The sequence below is a fragment of the Crocodylus porosus genome, unplaced genomic scaffold (assembly GCF_001723895.1).
Source record: "Crocodylus porosus isolate Cpor-Errol unplaced genomic scaffold, CroPor_comp1, whole genome shotgun sequence".
NCBI classification, from domain to species: Eukaryota; Metazoa; Chordata; order Crocodylia; family Crocodylidae; genus Crocodylus; species Crocodylus porosus.
The window spans coordinates 50678852-50706623 of NW_017728886.1; the positions used below are offsets into that span (position 1 = coordinate 50678852).

At 38.5% G+C, this 27772-nt stretch overlaps 1 protein-coding gene across 4 annotated transcripts in view; it reads right to left on the reverse strand.

Moving 5' to 3' along the window:
- Positions 1–27772, reverse strand: part of ETV1 (ETS variant 1) — a 77885-nt gene that overhangs the window by 6071 nt on the left and 44042 nt on the right. For 3 of the 4 annotated variants that reach the window (XM_019533992.1, XM_019534000.1, XM_019534016.1), the window contains 5 exons: positions 24682–24929; positions 10969–11037; positions 8315–8383; positions 5600–5769; positions 713–814 (listed from right to left, as the gene is read on the reverse strand). In XM_019533992.1, the coding sequence (XP_019389537.1) occupies positions 713–814; positions 5600–5769; positions 8315–8383; positions 10969–11037; positions 24682–24929 (658 nt within the window). The remainder of the gene's footprint in view (positions 1–712; positions 815–5599; positions 5770–8314; positions 8384–10968; positions 11038–24681; positions 24930–27772) is intronic. The other variant, XM_019534009.1, reaches the window with a different exon arrangement.

Here is a 27772-nt window from a genome sequence, read left to right on the forward strand (position 1 = left end):
GGCCACAGGTGATGCAGGGGAGGGCATGTGTCTGATGTATCACCTGCCCACCCCCACTCCCCGTGTGGCCAATGGCCTCCGCCCCACTCAAACGCAGTGCCTCTGCCAATACTCCCTCTTCCTCATATACCCATACACTTGTAGGCCTGGAGGGGACTGAAGGACACTGGCATATCAGAGTTGCTCAGTGCCACAAACCAGCAGGGTGGACAGCTGCAGCTAGACACACATCCTAGTGAGTGAAGGGGGCTGATTTTGCATGATAAAAAAACAAGATGAAACGCCAAAATATACAGGTATTTAGAATGCTTTTTATTATAATGATTGAGGCACTGGTAGGCTTCCAAAATGCTTTAAAGCTGTAAATATGTCACTAAAACATTGTGTTCAACTGATACCTATGGCGTTTCATTTCAATCACGGAAAAACATGGATGGGGGTTGGAGGTAATCAGAGAATTTGGGATTCTTAAACAGAGAAAAAACAGGATCCCCAATATGACTAGCAATATGACCATCTTTTACACAGATAGGTTAACATAGCATAAAAGTGTACACTGCCCCCCTGTACACTTAACAAAGCCTTATAGGACATAAAAACTAAAGCTCCACATTTGTCTAAGCAGGTGAAAGACCTGCCTAAGCAATGCAATTACAAGTGTTCCTTAACATACAACATTCCAGGGAAATTTAATGCTGCATTAGCTGCTCACCTTTTGCATGATTCCCTTTTCATAATAATAGCGAAGTGAACGGCTAAGTTTATCATAGTTCATAGCTGGCCTATTTTTCTGAATTCCCCAGCGACGTGCCACCTGCCACAAGAATGGATTAGCATTGATTTGTTAAATGCATTTAAACAAGTAGATCTTATCAGTAAATATTTTACTTAAAAAGCAGGAGTAGGGACTAAAACTTCACATTGACAGTATAAATAATGAAAAAAAGGTTGCTGTGACCCACATTTCCATGTCCTAGCGTGTTTTTTAAACTAGGTAGCCAATCACCCACTGTCACCTGACAATAGGCTATTTTAGTTGTGAATGCAGTGGGGAGTTTTAAAAAAAAAATGGAAAAGAAATAAAGGTAGACACTTTTCAAGAGTCAGTAGCCTGAGAATTTTACTTTTTCCAAGTTACTTTGTGGATATTCCCTATTTTTCCTGTCTCACCTTGGTTGCTGGAGCGCCAAAGTACAGCATGTACACACATGAATACACAATAAAAATAGATCAAACCCTTTTACACTTCATTTCAAGAAGTCAGACAAATTGCAGCTGTTGCAGCAACAATACTAAAACTATTAGAAGATGCAAGTCAACAGACAACCACCTCTGAGGGTCCAGTACATAACTACTATACGCAGAGATGAGAACTGCTGCTATGAGAACTGGCTGAAGAACTGGCTTGTGGAAAATGTATGACAAAAAAAGCATGCCCACAGAAAACTGCCTGGTTGCAATTCTTTTATTTCCTTTTCTAAAATGAGTCACAGGCAACTTCATGGAGCTCTCCAAAAGCTGCTCTTTAGTAACATATGCCTGTTGCTGTAACCTGTTTTCTGTCCATCTTTATACTTCCTGTTTTATTACCAGATGCACTTCCAGGAAAACAGCTGCTTGTTTCAGAGTTCAGCTGTTCGTTCTGTACCTGAAGCCACAATCCCTTGTATGTCTCATCACACTTATTGACTGCAGAAAAGTTTTTTCAGATCACAGGAAGAACAGTGAACTGCATGCTTCTTAGCAATGCCATGAAGCACTCCCCCCACCCATTTGCTCTCACTCACCAGGTGCCAACTCCTAAATAAGGCAATATTGCCATCTCAGCGCAGACCCAAGTGTGCACCAAAAAGCATGCCTGCTAGAAAAAAAAATCTTGTCTCCAACTGGACAGTGACTGTAAAAATTCGTTTTCAAAACATTATTACATATCTCTGGGGCAGACTGTCAGGCTGGTGCAGATTGTCACAACTCCATTGACTAACCAGACTTTGCTATGAATCATATTAGTGTGTCAATGACAATTTACACCAGCTAATACTCTTCCCCCTTTCAAAAAAACCAACTGGTTTGCATATTCATCTCTTGGTAGCTCCTATTTGACTTGATTGCACCTAATTTATTCCTGAATCTATCAGAACCTTGTTTCAGACCTGAAACATGAAATGAACACAGAGCGTGGACATAGCACCAAATCAGGTATATAACCTTCAACAAGGTAGTGCTTTCTAACAGGAAAGGTGTTCCTTTGATATGGTTTCAAACATTTAAAGCATAGGAGAAGAATGAAAGATACATCAGCTGCTTCCAACCTCCACTTATAGGTATAAATGAGAGGGGTACAGGACTTCACTGTCTGGTCTTTTATTGGGGAAAGATGATTAGCAAGTAACAGGCATGCCATGTTCACCTAATTTGAATTAGAATTCCTTAAGAGCTGTTGAGGAGCTGTTAGTCATAAGAAAATGGGCCATAATAGAGATAAGGCTATGACCAAGTAGGCCTGGAAGAACCAACTGAACTCCAGCTCCCTCCTCCTCATGAAAAACCACATTAGATTCCCCACAGCTCACTTACCAATACATAATTTAGCCCCTGCACAATTACATCTATGAATTTTGCATCTCTATGAATCTAAGAGTGTCCACATACCATACAGGAGATCATGATAGTGTAGAGTAGCAAGAAAAGGAACTAACAGAAGTCTGAAAATTAACAAAAGCTCTTCCTATTTTAATTTAGATCTCCTTATGTCTTCTAGGCATTTAGGTTAGTGAGCATGAAGGAGTCTAAGCTGTTTGAACATATCAGAAAGGGCACTTACACACAAGGGGAGCCTGCTCCGACGTACTGTAAATTCAGCGCATCATTCAGCGCATCAAACTTGATTAATTGAGTCTGCTGGAGCACGTAAATTGATGCACTCTGGTAGCCTTGCGCATCATGTGTATCAGCAGCACAGCTTGCTTCTGTGCTGAGAAAATGCAAGTGGTGCACTTTGAACTAAAACGCATTCAATGTGCTTTAGTTCAATGCGCACTGCTGCCATTTTCTCAGCACAGAGGCATACTGCACTGTTGATACATGTGATGTTTGGGCACTTTTAATTAGCTCACTAATTAAAAGCACCCAGCACTGCATCAGGAGCATGTGTAAAAATGCTCAAAGGAACTGTGAGTAAGTTTAGTGAGTCATCCTGATTTCACTATATGGAAGTGCAACGTAATTACCGCTTAGTCAAACTACCATGTAGATCTGGGTAACTTCAGTCAGGATAAAAAGAGTTTAATCCTAGAGGGAAGGGTGCTCTTTGATTAAAAGGTTTTGCTGGGAAATCCTAGGAACAGCATAAATTGGGCGGGGGGAGGATGGGGACGACTTAGCCTGAGCTTTGCTGGTAGTTACTTAAACTACCCTTCAGATTGGGGTACATTTGGCTCTATTCTGTCCAAAACAGAGGAATACAGTAATACATGTCCTACACTATGTAGAGCACATCCTCCCCCTACCACAACTGAATTTGGCCCATTGTCTTATGTGCAGATATAAGACTAAAAGATTCATATTAAACACCTCCAGTTAGTATCTGCAAGACATCATAGACTAGACTTCATAGCTAACCACAAGCAATAGAGAGTAGAGAGTAAGGGAGAGAAATGGAGAATCTGTTGCATCTGCAATGGGTGATGGATATGCAGAAAGAAGGGGAGAAAGGAAACTTACATAAGACAAGGATCTGCCCTTTGGAGGAGAAACAATGTTTTGAAAATAAATGTTAAAAATCACTGTCCAAAAGAAAGAAAAAAAGTTCACAGAGCACCAAAGTAGGTGTATAATATATCAATGTCCTGTGGGTTTTGCATCTAACATCAACTGCAGACTTCCAGAGGTCAGGAACTATTTTTAAAGAAAACTTCATTATCTTTAAAGGATTCTGGCCACTCTCCTTAATTGATTTAACAAACTCATCTGGAAAAATATTTGCGCAGGCAAGTTGCAACATCTACTGAAATCAACAAGAGTCTGTTCACTGACTTCAGAAGGTATTACACATCAGACTTCTTTTATTACATTAGGCTTCAGAAGTGTGAATGCAATATTCGCCTAACCTCACTGATCAACCAGCACATGAACAGAGTATGGTGAACCTACTACGGTTTACCATAAATCAACTAAAATAATTAAAATCCTCTGTTGCACTGTACTGCTTTAAATGATCAGCTATTTAAGCAAGGACCTGCCCAGCATAACTTCGCTGATGCAGCAAAGCCAGCATCTCCATCCTTGTCTGCTACTACAGGTGCCACATCTAGAGGAAGGGAGACACAGCCAGTTTGCCAGCCCCTGACTGCTTTAAGAGTCCTTTGGGGCTACTAGCTGCTTGATTTGCTGTAATAAAGCAATCTGAAAACTTCCTTAAATGATGCCAGAGATTCCTCTAACAAAGCACACCCACTTGAGGGTGTGTACAGACACCTTACACCCCTTCCCAACCTGAAATCTCCTTTGCTGTAGCTAGCAGCAGATCCTAAGGGAGAAAGTTAATTCTAATCCCCTCTTCAACATACATAATTCTTTCCCCATGCTCAAATTAAACCAATTCCTCATTTTGAGTATACGGACCAAAACAAACACGTACAGGCAAACTTCTGTTAAATGCATATAGGAACACTGTCCAACAATTTCCATTTTTGTTTTGGAGTGTGGGGAGATTCTGGATGGTTCATGCTCTATCTAGTGTTTTCTTTTGTTTTTTTAAACAGCTATTATATTTATATTTCTTATTCCATTTTCCTTTAGTTCTACAAGTGATTTTTAAGCCCCTCTTCAACAAATATTTATGCATATTAGTAGCATTATATATCATATATAACAATGAATCCTTCCCAGTTCAAGGTCTGAGAGTGTATTAATAATTCCACATTGCACAAGGGTGGGGTTCAAAGGAACCTAAAGGGAGTATACACTTAACTCCTACTGGATTCCAGAATTGTTTGAAAAATTTGAAATTTTCAAATTTTCAGCTGTAGATTTTAGATGCCCCATTCAACAACCAAAACTCTTTAAAAAGATGATTTTCAAATACTACATTTTGAAAATGTAGTGCTAAAACTCCTTGCCTTATTAGGCAATCAGAACTCGTAGTAGAGTTACTATCTTTTATTAGATATCAGCTTTACTACGAGTCCTGGATGCCTTTTCCTCTAGACAAATACAGCTACAACCTGGTTGCCTTATTAGGTACACAGATCCCAAGTTAATCTAAGGAGCTCAGAAACAGCTCTTTTAAGATTCTGGTCCCTAACTTTGACTCTCAAGCATTTTGACATTCTGTCTTTCAAGCTCCCATTTTGCTTTTGTCATTGTCTGTGTTTGATAAGGAAAGTCCGGAAGTAACTTGACAGAGACTTACAACAATGTCCATCTATTCCAGATGTACTGGTATGTACAGTACCACTCCTCTCTCGCTTCCTATGCAAATAACATTTCAAGTAGGATAAGAAAGCCTGCATCCAAAAAAGAAGCACTAGTAATTTTCAAAATGCATAAATCTAATTAGGGAAATGTTGGCCTTATGATTGTGACCTTCTACACCAACCTCTTCTGGCTCTATCAGTTTGAACTCCATGCCCCGGCCGGTCCAAGCAATAAAATGAGAATTTGATGGGTCATCAAGAAGGGCTACCAAAAACTGCCACAGCTGAAGTGAGCCTCGTCGCTGGTATGTGGGTCCTTCACGGTACATCCCTGGTTCTTGTTTGATGTCGCCTACATATACAAAATAGTATTAAAATTTATCAATTACCTGCTTGCTAGATGCAATGCAAAACTAATTACTACTGTTCCTAAAGCTGTGTGAAAAAAAAATCTTAAAAATCCTACCAAACCACCTCCTTCCCCTATTGTCAATTATATACAACATACATTTACAGGTAATTTATTATAAACTAAGATGAAGATATGGATTACCTGAATTGAGTCACATTTCATGTCAGTCCCTGTTATCCCCACCCTGCTCCCACCTACCACCCCAGTTTTGATGCATGCAAATCGCAGCCGCAAACAACATTTTGCAACACCCTGTATCTGAAAGAACACAAGCTGTTTTTGTAAGCAACTCTAAGGTCTAAAGAACTATTTGTTTACAATACTTTGCACAATCCCCGGTTTGAAAATGTAATGTGTACTTCATAAAGCTGTAAAACCCTACTGACTGAAACTTCTTTTGCATGCAAATTCTTCTAAGGAAAATCTGACAGAATATTTGACTTGGAGTTAAACAGCATGTGCTTTATGTATAGGTATGCAAATCCTGTAGATATGCGAGTTCCTTTGTGGCATATGGGACTTGCATATAAACACATTTTAGCACACATTATTTTTTACGCATACCTACATATTAGATTAGTATTTCCCCTGAAGAGCAGTAAGTTATTTTTTCTTAAATTCCAAATCCAGGGGAAGTGATCAAATAAACAACAACATTTTGCTAACTGCTCCACAAATTGCAAATGAACCCTCCCCCCTTGCATTTTTAGTCTGTTTTAAAATCATATTGCTACTGAACAGCTCATGGAAACAACAATGGCTAAAAGATCTGAGGTAAAAGCAGAGACTTTTTTTCTGCAAATAACGACAGTGATCCTCCATCAATTGGTAAAACTATTCTCCTCCTCACTACAAAAGCTGCAGTTCTCACCAATAAGTAGTCTGTCCTTTTTAGTCCTAGAAGGCAGGATTTTACATCAATCAGAACACAGGACAACCTCACTGCCATTGCACAAAGGCTCAATGTAGTCAAAATAATAATAATCATAATAATAATAAAAATAAAATAGCACCACTCTTTATAATCGTGGGGGATCTGAGTCAAGAGCAGTGGAAAACAAATAAATCAAAGAACCTTGTGTTGATTTATATGAGGTTTAAGTTCCAATCCTGGACACTGTTGTCTTTCAAGGACAAGTCTTTTCTTCTAAGGGGAGTTGAGTAATGCGTAAATAGCAAGTGCAGTGCTATGAGAATCAGATTCTTAACCAATACAAGATAGCCTAAATCTCTAATTTTGAGAGAAAAATGTGTTTATTTCCACACACTCACACTCTCACCAGCTTGAACACACACAGCTTTTGATTACGTCACACTGTTCTTGTCAAATGAATGGAGCTCTGTTACTTAGTGCTTCCAGAAAGGTTAGGTTGACTGCTTCCAATGCAAATGCAAAAATATTTCCAAAGATTTAGTTGGTTAAATCAAAATCATTTGTTTTATTTTGCCTTTTCCCTCCTTTCCCAAAAGAAAATCTTAAGTTTTTCAAGGAGGAAATAGATAGATATTGCTTCCTCGTCATGAATATCTCTGAAAGGAGGATTTATCTCAGAAATAAAAAATAAAATGATATGCTAAATAAAAGACACAATCAGCATTCATCACATTCCCAACATTCATCACATTCCCCGAGTATATGGGCAATTTTCAGTAAAAACTATCACACCTTGGACCATGTCTATTTTGTGACAATGGAATGGTGAAATTTAGCAATACTGAGACCTAAGTTTTTTTTAAAAGTATGATTCAGACTATGGCATATATTTTTTGCTACCCCAAACCAACTTGGATATGCGAGAGCCTCCCCCATTTGAAAAGTGTGCAGTTCTCATTTTTTAACCCAGATAATTGGGATATTTATCTAGCTTGACGCCTTTACTCCTCTTGGAAAAATCTGAGTTATAATAGTGCTATGAAAAAAAAAATCTTTTGGCACTAACACCTTTAAAGAATTACTAAATCGCACAATGTTTAAACACAGCCCATCTCACAATATTCAAAGACCTTAAAAAAGGAAATATATTTCAAACTCCAAACTGAGCAGTTGCACTTGCTTTCAGTGATGGACCTCTTCCTGAACAATGAGACAAAGGCTGAATTGATCATCAGTAAATCCAGAGCTGCTGCTTTCTGTTCTGCTTTCTTAATTACAAGATAAGCTTTCATTAACTCCCTAATAACAAGCTGTATATGATCATCAGTGCAATGGAAAACCTCCTTTTGCCTCTCATGATAGCAAGAAGCATGCTCCTCTATCATAATTCTGGACACAATCTCAATCACATCTGATAAAATAAAAAAGAAGAAGAAAGACTGGTTTCAAAAGACAAAGGTCAGCTTTGGTTGGGCACACTGCAAATGGTGTGTTAAGGAATCTTAACACTGGAATGCTACTGACCTTTTTTAATCAACAACAGAAAAGAGACATTGTGCCTTTCCCTTTTCAACCCCCTTCACAAGAGAAGAGAAAATGTGGGATACATACTGTCAAATTTCTCTGGAACAACACAGGTATCATCATAAAACTGTCTAGGTGCCTTTTCATACATACAACCTGTAAATTACCAAAAAAAAAAAAAAAGCATTTATTTACCAGATATATGAGAAATAAAGTTTCATTGAGTTTATAGCAGTAAGGGGCGAGAAGGTCATGACCTCTGGTATATCAAAGGCCTTCAATGTTTCACCCAATTTACACCTATACTGTGCTTAACAACTTGAGTTTGGCTAAAGCATCACTTCCCTTAGCTGTTTGTTCCAAAAATGTGCCTGGCTTCTGAGAGGAAAGGATTTCTTAGGGTGATATATCTTTTATTGGACCAACTATGTGGTTAGGATAAAGTAAGACAACCTTTTCGAATGCAAGATGTTCTTTTTCAGGTCTCCCAGTTGGAAAGTGAAAGGGGATCTGATGAAGAATTCAGAAACTTGTCTAACTTTCTCCTAATTATACAGTCGGTCCAATAAAAGATACTACTCTAAAAAATCCTCGCCTCTCGCATAATTTCTGGATCATTACAGTTACAACATCACTCTTACACTACTCTGGCTTCTGACAAATTGAGGCTTTTGATTCCTTTCTGTGCTAGATTAAATGGCCTGTTAGTACCCAGTATTTCTTGCAATGCAGTATTTGTACACTGTAATCAAACCACCTGTCAATCTTTTTAGATAAACTAAACAGAATGAGCCCTTTTAAAAATTTCTCTCGCTGTAAAAGCACATTCTCCAAACTAAATAATTTTTGCAATCCTTTTCTGCACACACTCTGATTTTTCAGTTTAAGTTGTACATACCACAACGATGCACAACATTCCAGGTTCAAATCTCATCACTACCATCTCCAGAAGTAAAAATGCTATAATTGTTCCTATTTTCTCTAAATAAACATATAAAAATTTCAAAAGTTCTTTGCCATAGCATCATACTGCTGATGCCAGGTTGTTTATCCACTAACAAGGTTAGCTCCTTTCCAGACCTCCTTCTTTCCCAAATAGTTCCCCATCCTATGAGGATGGTTTGCATTCCTTGTTCCTAAATATGAAACTCTGCAGTGTCTGTATAAAAATACATTGTTTTGTTTTAATAGGCCCAGTTAGCACAGTAATCCAAATCACTCTTTATGACACTCCCATATTCATGGTTTACCATTCCACCAACCGTAGCATCATCAAAATGTTTCTGTTTTAAAAATCAGTACTGATTTCATATTTACATCCAAATTAGCAATAAAATAATGAGCCGTATTAACTCCTACTGTACCCACTAGACATGCCCTAATTGAACAATAGCCCAGTGATGGCTACTTTTTGAAATCTGTCAGACAATTCTTCATCCTTTAATTATTTTTTAATATGTGCCTTATCATTACATAGTGCTAATTTCTTACTCAGAATATCATGCAGCAGTAAATCAAGAGCTTTATGAAAGTCTAAGCATATTACCTCTACACAATTACCTTTATCAATCAAACCTGTAATCTCATCAATGAATAAAATCTGGTTTGTCTGACAAGACCTGTTTTCCATAAAACTGTACTGACTGGTTTCCAAATGCAGAATATAAATATTTATTGAGCATCTCTGCTCCTTTTACGTCATCATCAGTTTTACCATCTTCATCCGGTATGAGGTCTATACTAGTGCTACAATTTTTGGTACCTCGGTATTAAGGGACACTAAGGAAAGTTTTCATTACAGATTTTTCCTTGATGTCTTCAGAATCCCCTTATCAGTTTTCTGAACTTCATAATTTATCGTTTATAATGAGATTGTTCATTCACCCTTTTCCCTATGTGAGCTATATATTTTGTCTTATAGTGCTTGCCTTCTCTTTATCACTGAACTACATACAACCTGTAGCCAAATTTGTTCTTTCTTGATGATGGAACTGGGCCTTATTTGACCCTGTATTAAATTCCCCTTAGAGAACACTGCTTTTGCATTCAATTTTCTGTCTAACTTTTCCTTTAAATTGGTCATTTCCACTCATAATTTTCCTGAGCCAGGCAAAATTAGCATTTTTGAGAGAAAACCCTTTGTCTATCATGGAAAACTGTACATTAAAGTAGGAAACTGGGAATCAAGATAAAATGCCTTTTAGCAGTAATTTTCTTCTAGTCTAGATTATCTTTACTATTTAAATATAATATGCCATTACTACATTTTACTAAAATTGATTGCGACAAAGACTGCAAATTCTGCATTCAGTGAAGCAAGCAAGATTTCTGTCATTACTAAATGGGTGTAGGATTAGGCTCAAAGAGGACCAAAACAAATAAACAATGCTCAAAACTTTATGATATCAACATGATCCCTTAACTTATCCTTAGTCATACCAATTGCCTGGTGGAAAAGTCATCATTTTATTAAAAATAAACAAATTCAGAAGTGCTCCTTTCTTTGACAGATAGGGACTTAAGAATGCAGAATGAGCAAATCTCCATTAAAATTGCTTTTAACATAGCCAACCTGTAGCTAGCTATCACATAGCTACCCTGCACTTGTAACAAGTATTGCAATGGTTTTATCATTTGGAAACAGAGAAGAATGACAATTGTGGAATGCCCACATTCCTTCATTGGTTTTAAATAAAAATAATTTTCTCTTGTACAAAAGGAACGCATAAGTGAAAACTTAACTTCTGTTCTGTTTGGGTGAGCCAGGAAGCCTTCTTGCCTCATGTAAATGGAGTGGCAGCTAGGCACTTCTGAAAGAAGAAGACAATGTGAGTGAAAAGACTGTCTGGAATCGAAAGTGTGCAGGTTGTCAATGAGAGGCTGCAGACAGAAGAGTAACAGAAATGGACATAAGTCACAGCAAGGGGAACCTGTCAGCACATAGTTAGCATTTCAGAGCAGCATGCACAAGGCATAGGAAGGAAAAACCTATAATGCAAGGAACATTGATCTTGTCTAACACAGGCACTTGAACTCAAACTTTTATCGTAATCAACCTTGCTAAAGGTCAGCTCCCATGACAATCACACTTTAGTCTGATTACAAACAAAAATACACAAGTCGGAATTAATTTTTTAAACCCACACTCTTACATCCAAAGTCTTCTGGTAACTAATCTGACATAACAATAATTTTAAAATCAATTACATGGAATAGCCTGCCAGTCATAGCGGAGTCTAATAAACCACAAAATGTGGTATCATTATCACAAGGAACGCCAGGCTGAGTCTTGAGTAGGGCACTGTTTTTGAGTTTGCGTTCAGGGATCTGAAAGGCTCAAGGCATTTTCTCTAATTGTTAAGACACTTTAAAAGCCAGTTAAGCAATCCAGCTATAAATCGATCCTCCCTTCACTCCTCCCTCCACTTTTCAATAGCATTGTGCACATTCAAGCCACTGCAAATGCATATACAGATTATGATTTCCTGTCTACGCTGCTGAGGCTTCTTTAAGCACTCAAAAAAAATTGAGAAAAGCTAAACAAAGTTACTGAAAATGACATGCTCTGATCAGACATGTTTCTGTTGTCCACACCTTTCTCTACCTGCAGGTAGTCACATCTGTGCACGGGACCTTGCAAACAAACACACACCACAAATGTTTGCTCTTCTAGATCATTTTAACCTGCCTACTGGTTATCAAAAGAAAGTCTATTTGATCTTGTGATAAACTCCTATACTAAGCCATGAAATCTGCTATCAGTAACACATGACTCAGGAAAAGATGCAATGAGAGGTCAGAACAGCCAGACATTATCTTCCCAATACACTCTACAAAATCCTTTCAGAATGCAATTCTAAATTTCACTGCTCACTGACTAGTGATAAATATCAAGGGCTTGGCAGGATAAGAAAATGAGGTTTTACACTGACTTCACAAAGCAAGTACAACACAGGATAGTAATAAGACTTTCCTTTAACTGTCTGAAGTCTCCTTCGCACATTCCTGCTAAACTTTTTATTACTTCTTTTCCTTATGAAATGTTCAGTACCTGTCTCTTTGGAGCTCTAGTATTTCAGACCTCTTTTAAAACTATTCTGAGCAACTGCAGTAAATCAGTGATTCAGTGATCATATGGTTCAAGTGTATTTTTGCAAGCTAGAAGTCAAAACTACAAGTATTGGTCTTGCAAAGAAACATTTCGATTATCAAATAAACTGGATTGTAAGAAAGGGAAAATATACATAAAAGATACAGCTTGAGAACTGAAACAGATGCTATTTTCTAGTTTAGGTAAAAATTTGTGAGTATTGGCAATCTAGCTTATTTGCAGCTCATGAACCCTGCTCTTACAAAATGATATAACTGACAGTCTAAGGGGGCTATGTCTCTGTCGATACAGCTGTGCATTTAAACAACTCTGGCTATAATTCTTTGTATTCCAAAGTCAATTATAAATAACATCTGCAGTATTTCAAGACAAGCCCTGTTTGTACCAATCTTGTTCAAATACAAACTTACCGTAAGATTAAACAGGCCACAAAGGACTGAAAAATATAGTAGAGGAAAGTTTATTCCTCATAAAGTAACTAGAGTCTTGTTATTCTAAAGTGCTATCAGTTAATTTATGACTATCAGAGTGGGTCAGACTCTAATCAAATTGTAGAAACATTTCCAAAGTGATTATTCAATCAAATGACTAACATGGTTAATTAGGAGCCATAAACATTGCTCTGAAGTTCATCAAAGTAATGACTTGCCCAGAAAAATTACTGCTAATTAAATTGCCTGCTGCTTTCATTTCTACCTTATCTAATAAAAAGTCCAACCAATGAAATTTAACAGTGCAGTTTCAAATTGTACTAAATGCTTGACTAAGACCCAGAAGTATTTTAACCAGCTAAGAGGAGTTACTTCAAAAGCAAACATTTTAGTATAGAAATTGCAGAGCAATTACATGTTTTCTTCTCATTACAATATTGCTGCAAGAAGATAGATAAAAGAGAGCTAAGTCACAGAGTTACTTTCAGAGCAAAATCCAAGTGGTTGAGGTGACTGATGGTATCACCCTCAGACTTTTCAGCAGCTTCCAGTGTCTAAATAAATAGGCTTGACTAAGATATGCAGCACACTTACTTCACGTTCTTACTGAATTATTTCATACTGTAAAAGTTAAATCACCTCAGGAGGTGCAAAGTCCAGTAAAAACGTAAAGGCAGCATAAATAATGCTATTAATCTAAAATACTCTGAGGTCATTCTCATCCTTCCTTATCCTAAAAACACTACAGAACTCTACTTAAAACTGTGAAAACTCCCTTACTTTGTATTGTTCTGACACCCGTTATTTCAGTAAATGTTATTTGAAAATAATATATAATTCTGAGACTTCAGCAACACTTGCTCATGTGGGAATGCCAAGGAGAAACTAGTAGAGAAATGCTGTCTTAATCAAGATGTCACAAAGTACAAGAGAAAGTGCCCAGCCTTCCTCCCACTGCAGTTAGAGAAAACTGTTCTTAGTGACACAAGGGTCAGGACCTAAACGAGGAGGTTCTGGATTTGACCCTCAAATACAACCCAAAATCATGTGCCTCTGATTGGCTTCTCTCCTATTAAATGGCCTAAGCTGTTTCAGATGTGCACGGTAGTAAACTAGCCAAGGGCTCTAACTCTCTTGGCCAAATTGAGATTCTCAGGAACGAAGGGACTACTCACCAAGTACTCTCTGCTGTATGGAAATGGGAAGAATTTCACCCTCTGCTCCACAGCAGGGGAGAATAAGGTACTTCATGACCAGGGATGAAGTAAACTCCTCTCCAAGACAATGAAGAACAGAAAGAACTGGGTGGTCTGAATCACAATTCACTTTCATGTTCAGTGCTCCATAGCCTTCCATTGGGCCAAGTGAAAGTTCACCTGGAAACCTGAAGTTCAAGCTTGTCTAGAAGAAACTCTCAGCCAACAAGTTCCAATGAATCAAAAAGAGCTGTTTGGCTAGCTCAAGCAGCTTATAACCTACACCTTATTGCAAATGATGTCACAGTGATGACAACAGGAGAGAGTAAACTTAAAAAATATACCATGTAATGCAATCCCAGCAGACAAAACCAATCACTTCTACTGAGTCTGTGAACAACATACCCATCTTGATCAGTATACCCTAGCCATAATGAAAAAATGGGGGGGGGGTTTCAGAAAAATCAGAAAACAGTAGCTTTTATTTTAGTTCTTTTCCTAGTCCTCTCTGGCCTACATACATGGCTGGTAAGAACACTACTGTAACAACAGAAGTTAATCACTAAGGCTCCTATACATGTGCTTAGAGCATGGAAACTGACGAGCTCTAGCAGCCTTCCGTGTCACGTGTATCAGCATTGCCACACATCTCTGCACTGACAAAGTGGTGGCAGTGTGCTTTGAAATAAAACACATTTGATGAGCTTTAGGTCAAAGCGCCCTGCCGCCATTTTTTCAGTGCAAGGACATGCGGCGACGCTGATGTATGTGATGTAGAAGGCTGCCAGAATATGTCAACCAGCAGATTCAATTAATCAAGTCAAGCATGTGTATAGGAGCCCCTAGTGATTAACTTCTGTGGGATACGGCCCAGCACTGCATCTCACAGCATTTGTAAAAATGCTTTAGAACTTCAAGGAGTTATACAGACCAGGGAGCACTCATTAACCTACCCTGACAACATGGCCTCAAATGTTCTTTTGGTCTTCAAAATAAATAAAAAAAAAAAAATCCATCAACCCCTTAAAACAAGGGATATGATGTGGTTAAAGTCTTAGGCTTCTATTACAGTGACTCAGGACACCAAACCTGTAGCTGTGTTTGTTCACACAAGTAGCCAACCCCTCTTGCCCCCATGCTGTCCCTCTGCTCTGACTGCCACGTTCTTATAAACGGGCAGAATTCAGAAATTCATGAGACTCCTGTTCAACCAAGCCCTGATTTATGAAAGGATCATTAGATTTTCTTTTCTAGATGCAGGATAAACACTTACCTTTATTTTTAAATGTAAATGTTATAGTAAGGACACCTCTTTTAGGCTTCCCAAACTTAATATAAGCTTTTGATAAAATAATAATTTACATTCATATTGTACCCCTCATTACACGAAGATGCAGGAGCTCTTAAAATTGAAAAGGATCTACTATATGGTCACCTCACCCACAAATGAAATTCAGGTGGCTCCAGTCTAAGAAAGCAGTTATGTATAGCAGTTATGTATAGCAACTCAGCCCAACAGTGTACAGCATGAAACAGCAACAAGCCAAAACTATGCTGAAACATTAATAATGCTACAACTCCTGCTCTTTGGGACCTTACACACCATAAGGATCTTGACATTACCTCTCATCTAATGGGCAGTATCTTCCACAGTATTAATTAAGAGCTAGATTTTACAAAGCAATACACTTGATGAGCACTTCCGCTCCCCACCCACCAGTAAAGATACAGATATTTAACTCTATTTGTAGGATCAGGCTCAAGCAGTATACCATGGGGTTTTATTCAGCCTTGACTTGGAGGAAAGAACATCAGCACAACAGAAAATAATCCCTGGAGGTCCCATATCCAAGTACCTACCAGACCAGGTCTACTGACCAAAGGATTACAGTATAAAGGACTCCAATAACAAACTGTAATATGATCTTCTCATTGCTGTGTATTTCTTTGATAGCAAAAATAACTGTATAAGGTATCTAGATTTCTTTCAGTTCATATACAAATTCCTGGGCTAGTTGTACTTGTATGAATCATTCTGTAAAAATGTGTGGCCTAGGTTTTACAGGGATTTATATCAGATCATAATGCCCTTCAATCGTTAAAACCTATGAAAGCTAAGCCTCTTGCAGAAGATCCTATGGAAAAAAAATTAATTGAAAGTGGTATGACTACAGTCAGACAGATTTAGATGAAAATATTAAAACAATCCTACTCTCGACACAAATTTCCTATGGAAATCCACAACTCAAAAATGACCTGGTGGATCAAACTTTAGTTCAATTGTCTTTACATTCTCAATGTACATTTTCCCCAAGAAGGCTGGTATGCTCATTACAGAATTCTGCACAAAGGATAAAATACTGGCTCTGCTGAAGACAATTAGAGTTTTGCTATTAAGTTTAATGCAAGATGTAAACAACTTTAAATTATATAAATTAAAGCAAATGCTTAGTATTCCATCTAGAAATTGATCTTAAAATCTTATATTTAAATTATGCAGATTGTTCTAAAATGACAATTCTAATGCAGAATAACAATGCAATTTTATTAAATGAGACTCTATCCTTTTCTAGGAGCGCTATTATATATCAACTATGTAGCTCATTTTGTTCTCTCCTTCCCTCCAACAAATATATATAATATATGGAGATACATCATTAAACGATAATGCTGTACTTTATTCTTCTGGAAAATTACAACAAACCAAATGAAAACCATGGAATAAATTTTCCTTTCATTCTAAGTTAACAAATTTGCCATTGCCTTATTTCTATTTTTTTTTGTTTTATTTATTTTTAATTCAGAAGTAAGGAAACAAAAAGAGGCCATGGGGATAATGTTCTGATCTGATAGTCATAAGCAAATTTGGATTAGATTTTTCCCCAGATGTACCTTATCAGGGATCCCACTTTAAGTCCTCACAAACACACAATTAAACTCATAGGAATACTATCATGTGGAAAGTCAGAGTATCTGCAGGACTACAGAAAAGGAGCTGTGAATGGGGGCAGGAAAAGCAAGAGAAAATAATCATGTGGAGCTCAAAGAATTGTATCTGGGGACAGAAACACACAAAGAAAGGATGACTTTCTCTTTCATTTCCTAACACTCTATTTCAGAGGTGTCAAACATACAGCCCACGGGCTTGGATCCAACCCTGGAAGCTGCTCCATTCGGCCTGCTAGGCTATTAGACGCTGGGGGCATGGCCAGGAATGGGCACGAGATGCCGCAGAATCTGAGGCCTTGCAGCTGCAGTAGATACGGCCTTTGGTAGCAAGTGTGTGAGCGTGGCCTGTGCAACACAGGCCTTGGTTGCCTGGCCTGCTGCTGCTTCTGCATCTCTGCCATGGTAAAAGCCTGCCTAGCCTAGAGCCACTTTTTCCACTTCCACCACAGTAGCCACCACTGTTGCCATGTGACCTGCTGAGATCCCCAGTCTGAAATAATTCCTTATTTTCCTTAGTATTGCAGAAACCTTCCCCTTCCAAATCTTTTCATCCCCCTAGAACTGTGTCAAGACTAATAATTAATAGCGTAAAAAAAACCAAAACCCTCTAAGCAAACAACTTCCTTTCCCTTCTGAAATGTAACCAACTTTGGCTTTTACATCTATGACAACATTATGATTTCTAATGTATTTTCTGAGACCAGATGTCAACAGCCTGCCTGGGCAACATGCAGCATTTTATACAGCAGAACAGAAAACAAAAAGCTCACACATTCAATTCAGAATTGCAATTCCACAGAGAACTGATACTTCGAGGATAATTCTTGCAACTCCACAAAGAACTGATACTTTGAAGATAATTCAGAGGCACATGTTCACTTCTACTTTTAATAACTATTTGTTTCAAGTTTAAGTTCCCCTTTATATTCAGCAAGGCAAAGTACTCTCGCACACCCTTTTCTGATGATCTGACTGCAAGAGAGTCTGTGTTGCTTTTGCTCCCCCACCCCATTCCCTGCCTGTAAAATCTACGTTGGACAAACACTATGGCTGAAGTGACATATTTGAATGGAATTCAGACCAACCAGTTCCTGTTTATGTTTCTGATTTGAGAATGTAGCCTTCTCATTCACTATACATTAGAAACACACCAGGGCCGTAAATGGTGTCAAGTTGCATGCAGGCAGGGCCAATAAACATTAATCATTACTTCAAGTCAACTGGCAAAGCAGCAGCTGATGGAACACTACACCCTTCAGCTCTGTATAAATGGACATTCCAGGGTTTGTTTTTTTTTCCCTTCAGCATCCATTTTATGAATGAAACTTCAGGCTGTACAGAATCCATTCATATAAAAGCTTTGCTCACAGGGTTCAGTCTCTAGGGATCAATCGGTCTTGGGCTAGGCTGATGTGATTGGTTTAAGGCAGGCTTCAGCCTTCCATTACTGATTTAAAATGCAGCCTGTGTCCATTTGACCTGCGCTAATGCACAAAGAGTAAATCCAGACTGTACTCTCAATTCTCAAATCAAATCATTAGCCAGTGCCACTTACTGTAACCGTAGATTTAGAGGATATTTATCCATATCTTTGAAAAACAGAGGGCAACTTTTTATATTTTTTTCCCTTTGGAATTTAAAATAGGTGTTTGACATTTTGTTACATGCAGGAGGGCAGTGGGTTGCTGAATGTATTCTTATGTCACAAAGATGGGTGTGTGTGTGCATGTGTCTGTGCGTGCACACAGCACATTAGTATATGTGACAGCAACAGTTAATAGAGGGAAGCAGCTGCCCAGGAAGTTAACTAGCCAACTTGAAGAATGATCTTCCGTGAGTCCAAGTTTAAATTCCCTGCACCTTACCTTCTCAGAGCTCATTATGTTTCCACAATCACACACACCCAAATGAGCATTCATGCTCTTGTTCTTTAGGAAAGAATATTGAGCAAGCAGTTCAGCAACATCATAAAATCCATGCTCATTTATCTAAGCAATGCAGCAAAGACAAGCTTCTGAAGCAAAAGGGTGAAGTATTTTAAACCAAGTTCATCTATTTTAGGAACATCCTGGGAAAGCAGCAAAAGACTGCTTTTTGGGTGAACTGCACACACCGAAGCCAACAGCAAAACCCTCAGTGACTTCCCTTGGGGCCGGGGTGTTGCCTATGGCCATGATGGTAAACCAACAATTAGGTATATTCTTACCCAAAAATATGGTGATGTAATTTTCAGCTGCATATGTAGAAAAATCACATTAAAAGCAAGTGTTAGTTCTACTTTTATGAAGAAGTGATACAAGTGCACCAAAAATACTGTGGCAGCCTGATACTGAAAGAAGAGAAATGAGTAAATTTGAAGGAAAGAAAGATTAAGGAGCTAGAGGATTTAGAAGGCAAGATTTTAGTCATTAAAACACATAACCAAACTAAGCGTATACCTGCACACTGTCAACAAAGATTTAGAAACAGTATGCTTATTCTTAGGAATTGTTTAGGATAAGCCAAGGAGGTATAACTATGTGCAATGAAATGGAACCGATCAAAGGACATTTAGGCTTAATATCAAGAACTATTTCTTAACTGTGAACTCTTATTAGTTTGTGAAATAATTCCCCTGGGGAATAGCAAGAATAATAATAGTAATAATAATAATAATAATAATAATACTTGGCACTTCAATAGTGCTTTACATTTTCAAAGTACCATACAACTATTAGCCAATATAATTAAGGAAAGAAGTGAAAATGGTATCATTTGTGTCACTTATAGACTAGACTAACTATCTGAAGAATATCCTGTGGGGAACAATACTGGTCTGGTTTAGATTGATAATCTGGATTTCCCTCTTCCCCCTCCATCTTCACCTTCCCATCTGTGGAGTCCACATCAAAGTGTTCACAGACCAAAATCTAACCCAGTTGAAAAACCCACATTCTGGAAATAGACAAAAATTGTTACTTTTACCCCTGAAAAACTGCAAAACAAATAAACAAACAAACAAACTAGATGCTTTTAAAAATGTGTCTCTTTTGAAAATTTAACTTAGTAAATCTCTAAAAGTGGCTCAGCCAGTTTCCAGGACTAAAGAAATATCAAAAAATGCCCACTAATGGAAAAATTGCTGAACAACAGATAGAATCTCTTTTAGTTAAACTTATCCTGACTTCATTTTAAAAAAACCCATGTAGTCAGTATTTGGAGCGAAACTTTAGTTTTATTCTGCTCCCACTCACTGCTGAGTGGGAACACATTTATAGCACAAAGTACAACACAGGACTCGTATATCACAAATCAAAACTATGTTAAAAGAAAACATTAAGGTTATAGCATCAAGAATGCACAAGCTAGGAAATGACAAAATGAAGGTTCCCTGTGCAACCTTAATTCGGCTCCCAGTATATGCTTTATGACACAATCTTTAAATAGATGATCATATATATATATTTTTTTTTTAACAGAATCTTTATCTTATACCATATACAGAATGAACCCGTTGCAGGGAGGTGCAGTGCAAAGCTGTGCAGCGAAGGATGACTGCGAGGTACTACTGTAGTGTCACAGAAAAGATCATGAGGAAATCATTAACTGTCTTCATAGCTTAGTCCCAGGGTCTTTGCCCAGAGAATATTAACCTCCTGTTAGCTCCCCTAGCATTCTTTCTCTCTGCCCTTTCCTCTGCCATTCAGTCCCAGTTCCACCCTGACTCCCAGACCCACCCTTCTATCATGACTTCAGGTTCAGTTTTTTCCCCCTCCTTTGTCACCCCAAATCCCAGTACCATTTTTCTCCCCTCTCACCAGGCTTCAGCTCCCGTATTTCTGCCCCTTTTTAATCAAAGCTCCTTGTCCCAGTCTAGGTCGCACTCCTTAGAACTCCCTTCAAAATCGGGCAATTTTCCTCCCATTTAAGCCAAAAAGGTGCAATACTATCAACCCAATAGGGATAGCCTCCTTGCTCACAGTTCAGGTTTCTAAACCCAAACCAGGAAGAGGCTACAGAAGACCCAGAATTGCTATCGCAGGCAAAGCCCTGCCCAGCCTCAGCTGGAATAGTCTCATAGTGCTGCAGAATCTACTTAGGTTTAGCAGCAAATTTTCCTTTAGTTTCTACTGATCGTGTACAAATGGTGATTCTTCCAAAGAATTATAACTTGGCCAAGTGTGGGAGACTTTTGACCAAGGTGGCAAAAGATACACCCCTTACAAAAAAAGCACTACCCCCACAACAGATGTCAAAGTTCCTGTTCAAAAGAATTACTGGTGGAACACTAGGGATTTTTTCTTCACGAAAGGTCACTAGAATTTCATTTTAAAAGACAGGCAAAACAGTGTGGGTAATTTAAGGAAAACCTTATTCTGGAACTCTGAAAAGGAAATAGACATACAAAATTGCACACATCTAGCCTTGCAAATATATTTAGTATACTCCAGGTATGCCATCTTAGATCATGAGCTCATAAGATTTTACAAACTAAACAGGGTAAGGTCTGGGTGGAACCTACAAAGAACCTAGACCTGAACTAAGAGTCCAATATCTTTGTTTAAGTGCCTATGACTTCATCTTTTTTTCTTTGCGTGCACCACTGCAAAACACTGTGGGACAGATCCCCAGCTGATGTAGACTGTTACAGCTCCAATGAAGTTATAATAATATACATCCAGGAGGGGATACTACTTTGGGTCTAAACAGTGTCAGTGTGACTGACAACCAAGAAAAGACTTCCAAGTAGAACATTAAGTCTAATTCAACATACATGATGAACTGTGATTTCTAAGCAGGAGGGGGAGAAAAAGCTTCTGTTCTGTTGACATTTTTCTTTTTTTCTTTTTCCATTATCTCAAACATTCTGCAATAGAAATTGCATACCTGCAATTACAATTACAACTAATTGATCTGCCATTTCCCATGTCATAATTAATGTCATGTTTTAATAGAGTTATAATCATCCCATAATAATGCTCTTCATTCACCAGATTTCCACAAAGTATAAAAGTATAGTGCACAAAAGCAATGAACTTTTATGAGGCTCCTTTATAAACATCCCAAAAGGAACATCTCAGCATATTGCAATGAACTTTTTAAATATGTTTCTGTGTTCTTATTTGAGCTGCAATGAAATAGCATGCAAAAGACTTTTCACTATGGCACTCTCCCTTCCCTCAACATTCATAGGTAAAAAAATGAAATCAATGATTCAGTGACACATACATTATGTTTCCTAAGGGGTTATTTAATGTACTCTTAGCAAGGATGGAAAAATGATGGTTTCTGGAGAACAGATGGCAACAAGACAAAATATCAACAGACCACAGTTGTTGACTGCAATTTATGGAGTGTACAGATGTCAACTTAAATGCAGTGAGTCTGAGGCCAATAAAAATACTTTCTGATACCAACAGATTAATTTTTCATGACCGCTGGTTACACAGCTATTACATTTTTAAAAACTAATTATTCACCTACAAAAGAAACAATGACTTTGCTTGAATGTCATTACTCTAAAGCAGAATGTTTCTCTCACTGGCATCGAAAAAAGAACGGAGGAGTAAAAGTCTGAACATCTTTCCTTTAAGAATAAAATCTGTTTTGAGCTATAAAGAAAATTCTGAACAGAAATGAGAACTAACAGAAACTAGAGTTTAAAGTAACAGTATGCAATAAGGCAATCCCATTCCCTTGCCAGATATGAAGCTTGCTTACAAAAGAGCCCTTTTTTTACCCTTTAACTTAGTAGGATGAATAATGGTGCTTGTGAAAGGTTGCAAGGGACTGGCAGTGCCTGAAACTGAAGTCCCCTATTTTTTATCCAAGCCCATGTTAACTGTGCAGATAATCTCCCTCATACTGCTATGTTACAACTTGAGAGACATCTGCACCAAACCCAAGGGTATCAGCACCTCACCTATGAAAAGGTCCAGGTCTGGGAGCTGATCTTTGTAGTTTGAGCTCATTTCTAGTTCATATAATCTCTCAAATTCAGGAGAAATCTCTCCTTACCTGCCCCCACAAATACCATAAAAAGATCAGAGGAATATTCCTTCTTTCCACTTGATCTTATGCTATGACACACACACAAAAAAAGACAGCCCTACATTTTAAATTCTTCTGTTCTACTATGGACTATTAAAAACCAGCACTTTATAATGATCAGGCTATGAAAAAAAAAAAAAAAAAAAAAAATCACTCAAAGGTCAATCGGCTGAGTGGCTCCATAGAGAATATATTAAAAACAAGTTCTCAGTTGCACCAGAAATAGTGAAATAGTTTATTATGAGCTGAATTTTCAATGGGGCCACAAGTCAGCCAGCAAGTGGTATTTGGCAAAGAGGCTACAGGAGAAGCCAGCCAGATTGAAGCTGGCAGGAGCAGCTGCAGAACTCATTTAAGCAGGTTCTGCTGCATGAAAGGAAGGGAGTCAATTTTTTTTTAAAAAAAGGCCCTAGCCAGCACCATTCTCCCCCTTCCCCATCACAATACTCTCCCAGCCCAGAGCTGCACATGAGGAAGTGCCCACTCTGGAGGTTCACTAGGGCCCCCTTGCAGTGGCCTTTTCATTCCACAGCATTATGGCCTTTGAGACCAAAAGATAAAAAGCAGGAAGAAACAAATCTAGCAAAGGAGCTAAAGAAGCAGCTTCAACCAGGGTAGCTACCAATATTTTGTTGGTTTGACTACTCTGCTGCCCTAGGTTGATGTCTATTTCCTCCAACTTCCTCAAACAGAGCCCTCACCTCAGCCTCACGGCACAACTGTCCTCGTTACCTTTCTTCTCACTTGCTTGGTCCCCTTCTCCCTTCCTCGGCCTTTCACTCTACCTAATACCCTTCTAAGTAATAGCAAACATCACCCAATAAAAACAGAAAACAAAAGAAAGACTGTGGAAAAACTATCGTGATCTATGTATGCATCATTCATCCTGCTTACATATTATAAACCTCCTTTCACAACCTAGAATCTGTCTCATCTATTTAGATTGGATGCTTTTTGTACATCATGGGAAAACATGGACAGAAGGGACCCCAGGAGTCCACGTGGCTACTCAAGCCAGGATCATCCTCCTGCCTAAACTATCCCAGACTAATGTTTATCCAACCTGCTCTTAAAAATTTTCAAGGACAGAAAGGACCAGCTACTGTTTGTACAGTATCGAGCAAAATAGGGCCCTGTTCTTGGTTGGCCCTTAGGCACAATCATAGTAACTGACAACTTATCCTCTTCATTGGCAAACTCACCACAGATTATTTATACCCAATATGCCCACTAAGATGATGACAGTGATTTGGGCAATTCTCCTCAAACTGTTTTTATGCTAATATAAAGTCCACATCAGTGGAGTTACTCCTGACATAACGCAGCGTGAGCAAGCAGAGAATCAGGACTTTGTTTTGAGAGATACTGATGAATGTGCTCTTAAGCCATAAGTACAGATTTAGAAATTAAAATGCCAACCTCTTCTGTCATGTTGCAGAACAAATACCTCAGCTAGAGTATGCTTGTGTTTGCATCCATACATTTCTCTTTCTGACTTTCACAATTTAGGTGTGTAACTGCTAGATTGACAGCTCAAGAAACACAAGCCTTTTTAGAGCAGACATGTGATGGCAACCATAGTGCAGGACACTTCATTGTCTTATCGAGGTTATAGCTATTTGCTGAACTTAAACTCAAAAAAATAGATCTGAGTTTTGATTCATCTAAACTTCAGTGAGAATAACTCAGGCTGTTTTACGACATTATCCAACAGAGCTAAAGAAACATCTTACTTACCTGAATCATACGCAAAATCTCTAGGTTCCTGCTTGATCATCAGAGGTGGGGGAAAATTTTGACTGGCCGCATTGCCAACCATGGCATTGTGTTCATAAACTGGATCATGGTATTCCTGCTTAAAACCTTGAGGTGGGAAAGGGATGTTTGGCTCAGACATCTGGCGTTGGTATATTGGGCGTCCTTCCCTTGGCATTGCAGGCAAAGGTGGAAAAGAATTGCAAGGTTCAGAGAGCTGGCGGCGAAATCTAGGACACAAGGTAGACAAGACACTTAATTGTATACTGCTGGCATTGCTATAACCAGAGCACCTAGAAAGTAAAAATAAAATAAGACAAGATGGTGACAATAAACCGCTCTCCTTCATTCTTAATAAATGTAACAGAGAATTTGGGGAGAAAATTTGTGGTGGAGTGGGAGAAGGAAAATGACCAAACTGTGACCTAACTGTGTTCCTAAATTTGAGGTAGGGAGAATAGAAGGGAAATGCAGTTTTAAATTCCTTTTGTATTCCCCATATTCAGGGTCCTAATCCCCACAGTGTATTAGAGCAGCTTCTGTGTGTTAGTAGTGGGAGTAGTAGAAAGGACCCACGTCCTAATGTAGGTTTCTCCAAATGTGGGTGCATGGCACTCAGCAGAGATCCATGCAGCACTTACTTCCCTCAATAGTTTCCACTGCTCTTAGAGCAGAAAGTTGTGTGCACATGGCTTGGAGAGTACCAGTTACAAAATGGCTCTTAGGGGACTTTGCTTCCAAAAGCAGGAGCTACCAAGAACAATTTATGCAGAAAGCACGGCTTTGGGCTTCCTCTGAACTGCTGTTTCCCTCTGCTTTCCTGGGGACCCACACAGGTTTTCACACATTGCTCCTCCCATCCTTATATATGCAGGAACTAGAACAGGAGCAATGGAGATTGAACCTATTGGGCATTTTTACACATGCAAGAACTGCAGTGCTGAGTTCTTTCAAAAGTGCCTGGTGCTGCAACGCTTACAGTTGTATAAGTGGCGAAATGCATATCGGTGCTGAGAAAATGACAGTGGTGCACTTTTGAACTAAAACACACTGGAGATGCTTTAGTTCCAAAGTGCACTACCAGCATTTTCTGTGCGCTGACATGCATTTCATTGTTTATGCTACTGCATGCACAGCAGCGCAGTGCACGCCAGCTCACATGGGGAGCAGACTCGATTAGTTGATTAATCGAATCTGCTCCAAAGCAGCAGATCTCTGGCACGTCACAGGGAGAAAAAGTATGCGTATAAATGTCCATTGCTTCTTTACAGATCCACAGCAACTAAGACATTCTTCAAGCAAATACTTGTCCTACCATGACCCACCTACAAGCAAGACAAAAATGTTACTTTAACACAGCTCCTTCAAGTAAGATGGAAGTTTCTCTATGAATATGAAGCCAAGACTTAATGATTCTGCAGATACTTTTTTTAATTTTGGGAGTGAACTGACTTGTTTCCTAAACTATAATCAGATGTTTTCTTTGAGAAAACTGGGAGTGGAAGGAGAGGGAGAAAAACAGGGATTTTAGTCAGTAAGTTCTTGAATAAAATATTGCATGGTAAGCATTTAAAAATGTTAACTCCATTAACTTCCATCAGAATATTTTCATGAATTTGGTTTCACTTAAATATGTACTATCATAAGTTAAATAAAACCAACACAGAAACTATAAGTACTCATTCTGTTAGTATGTAGTAATAGAAACTGAAAGACAATTGCTTTAACGCTTCTAAGAATATTCTACGCTGCAGTGTAAAAAGTGGCACACTATAACATTAGGCTTTGCAATTCCACCTACACCTGCAGAAAATAAACTTAGAAATTCAAACATATTATGAAATAGTTAGGCTGACTGGCACTGCATTCATTTCCCCTCTTTTCCTTTTTTCATTAGCCAAAAAAAGAAGCAGAAATTATCATTAAGAACTGTCAAGGAGTGAATCAGAAAATTGCAACTTGAAGTTAAAATAAGAAACAGGCTCACTCACAAAGCCTCAAAGGAAGTTAATAATACTTGTTGTACTGGAAGCTTTGTATGGAATCAAGCCATTTGTTTATACAAGTGGATTTGATTCCCATTGGTACTTGTTAAGACCATTTATCCCCCATGTACTCATGATTCGTATGAAGCTGCATGTTCTTGAGGCTGTTGTTAACCTAAGCCACACAACAAACAGTTCAGAAAAATTTGCTCCCATATTATATATTATAAATTATCAGAGACACAGTATTACATGCTAGATAAATCCAGACAACTACATTTTGAAAACATGGTCCACACACAGATATTCTGTTTCTAGTGGGAAAACTGCCATGCTCCTGGTAGAAAGCAAAAGTGTACAGACTTTTCTCCCAAAGAAAAAATAGTGGTCCCAGGAGAAAAATAATCCAACTCCAACTAAGAAGTTGCTCCCAGGACATTTTCTTTTAGGAGAATGTTTGTATACTTTCCCACAGCTTAACTCCCTTCCAGGAGTAACAGAGTTGGGGGGAAGGCTCTCATGCCTTCCAGAAACCAGGATCACCTTGGTTTAGAGATGACATTGGGAGAGTGGGGGCAGCTGCTCCCACTCCTCAAGTAGACCAGGAGTGGAAGCCAGGTGCTCCCCACCAGCTCCTTACATGCTGGAGTCCCTGGTGCAACAAGTGGAGAAAGACTTTGCCCCACTGCTCAATCCACTTGGCTCTTGGACAAAGAAGGGTGGTTGTAGACTGAATGCCTATAGTACTCCTTCTCCTGTTATCATTTTTAGTTGTAGAAATTTTCCACCGCTAGAAACAAATGCTTGTATGTGGCTCATTTTGAAACTGAGGTCCTTTCAAAAAATGTTTATAAATGCATATATGCTTTACCACTGTATACCATTTTATAAGTGGAATTGAGGGAGAACATAAAATAGATTTAGAATTAAAAATAAAAAGGAAAAACACATTCCGAAACAAAACATAATATGCAGAAATAGGGAACACTGGTCACTTAACACAGCCCAGGTACAGACATTACACTTTTACCAGTATAAGTGATCAGAAACTGGTCTATACCCATAAGAGAAGTCAGGCACACAAAACT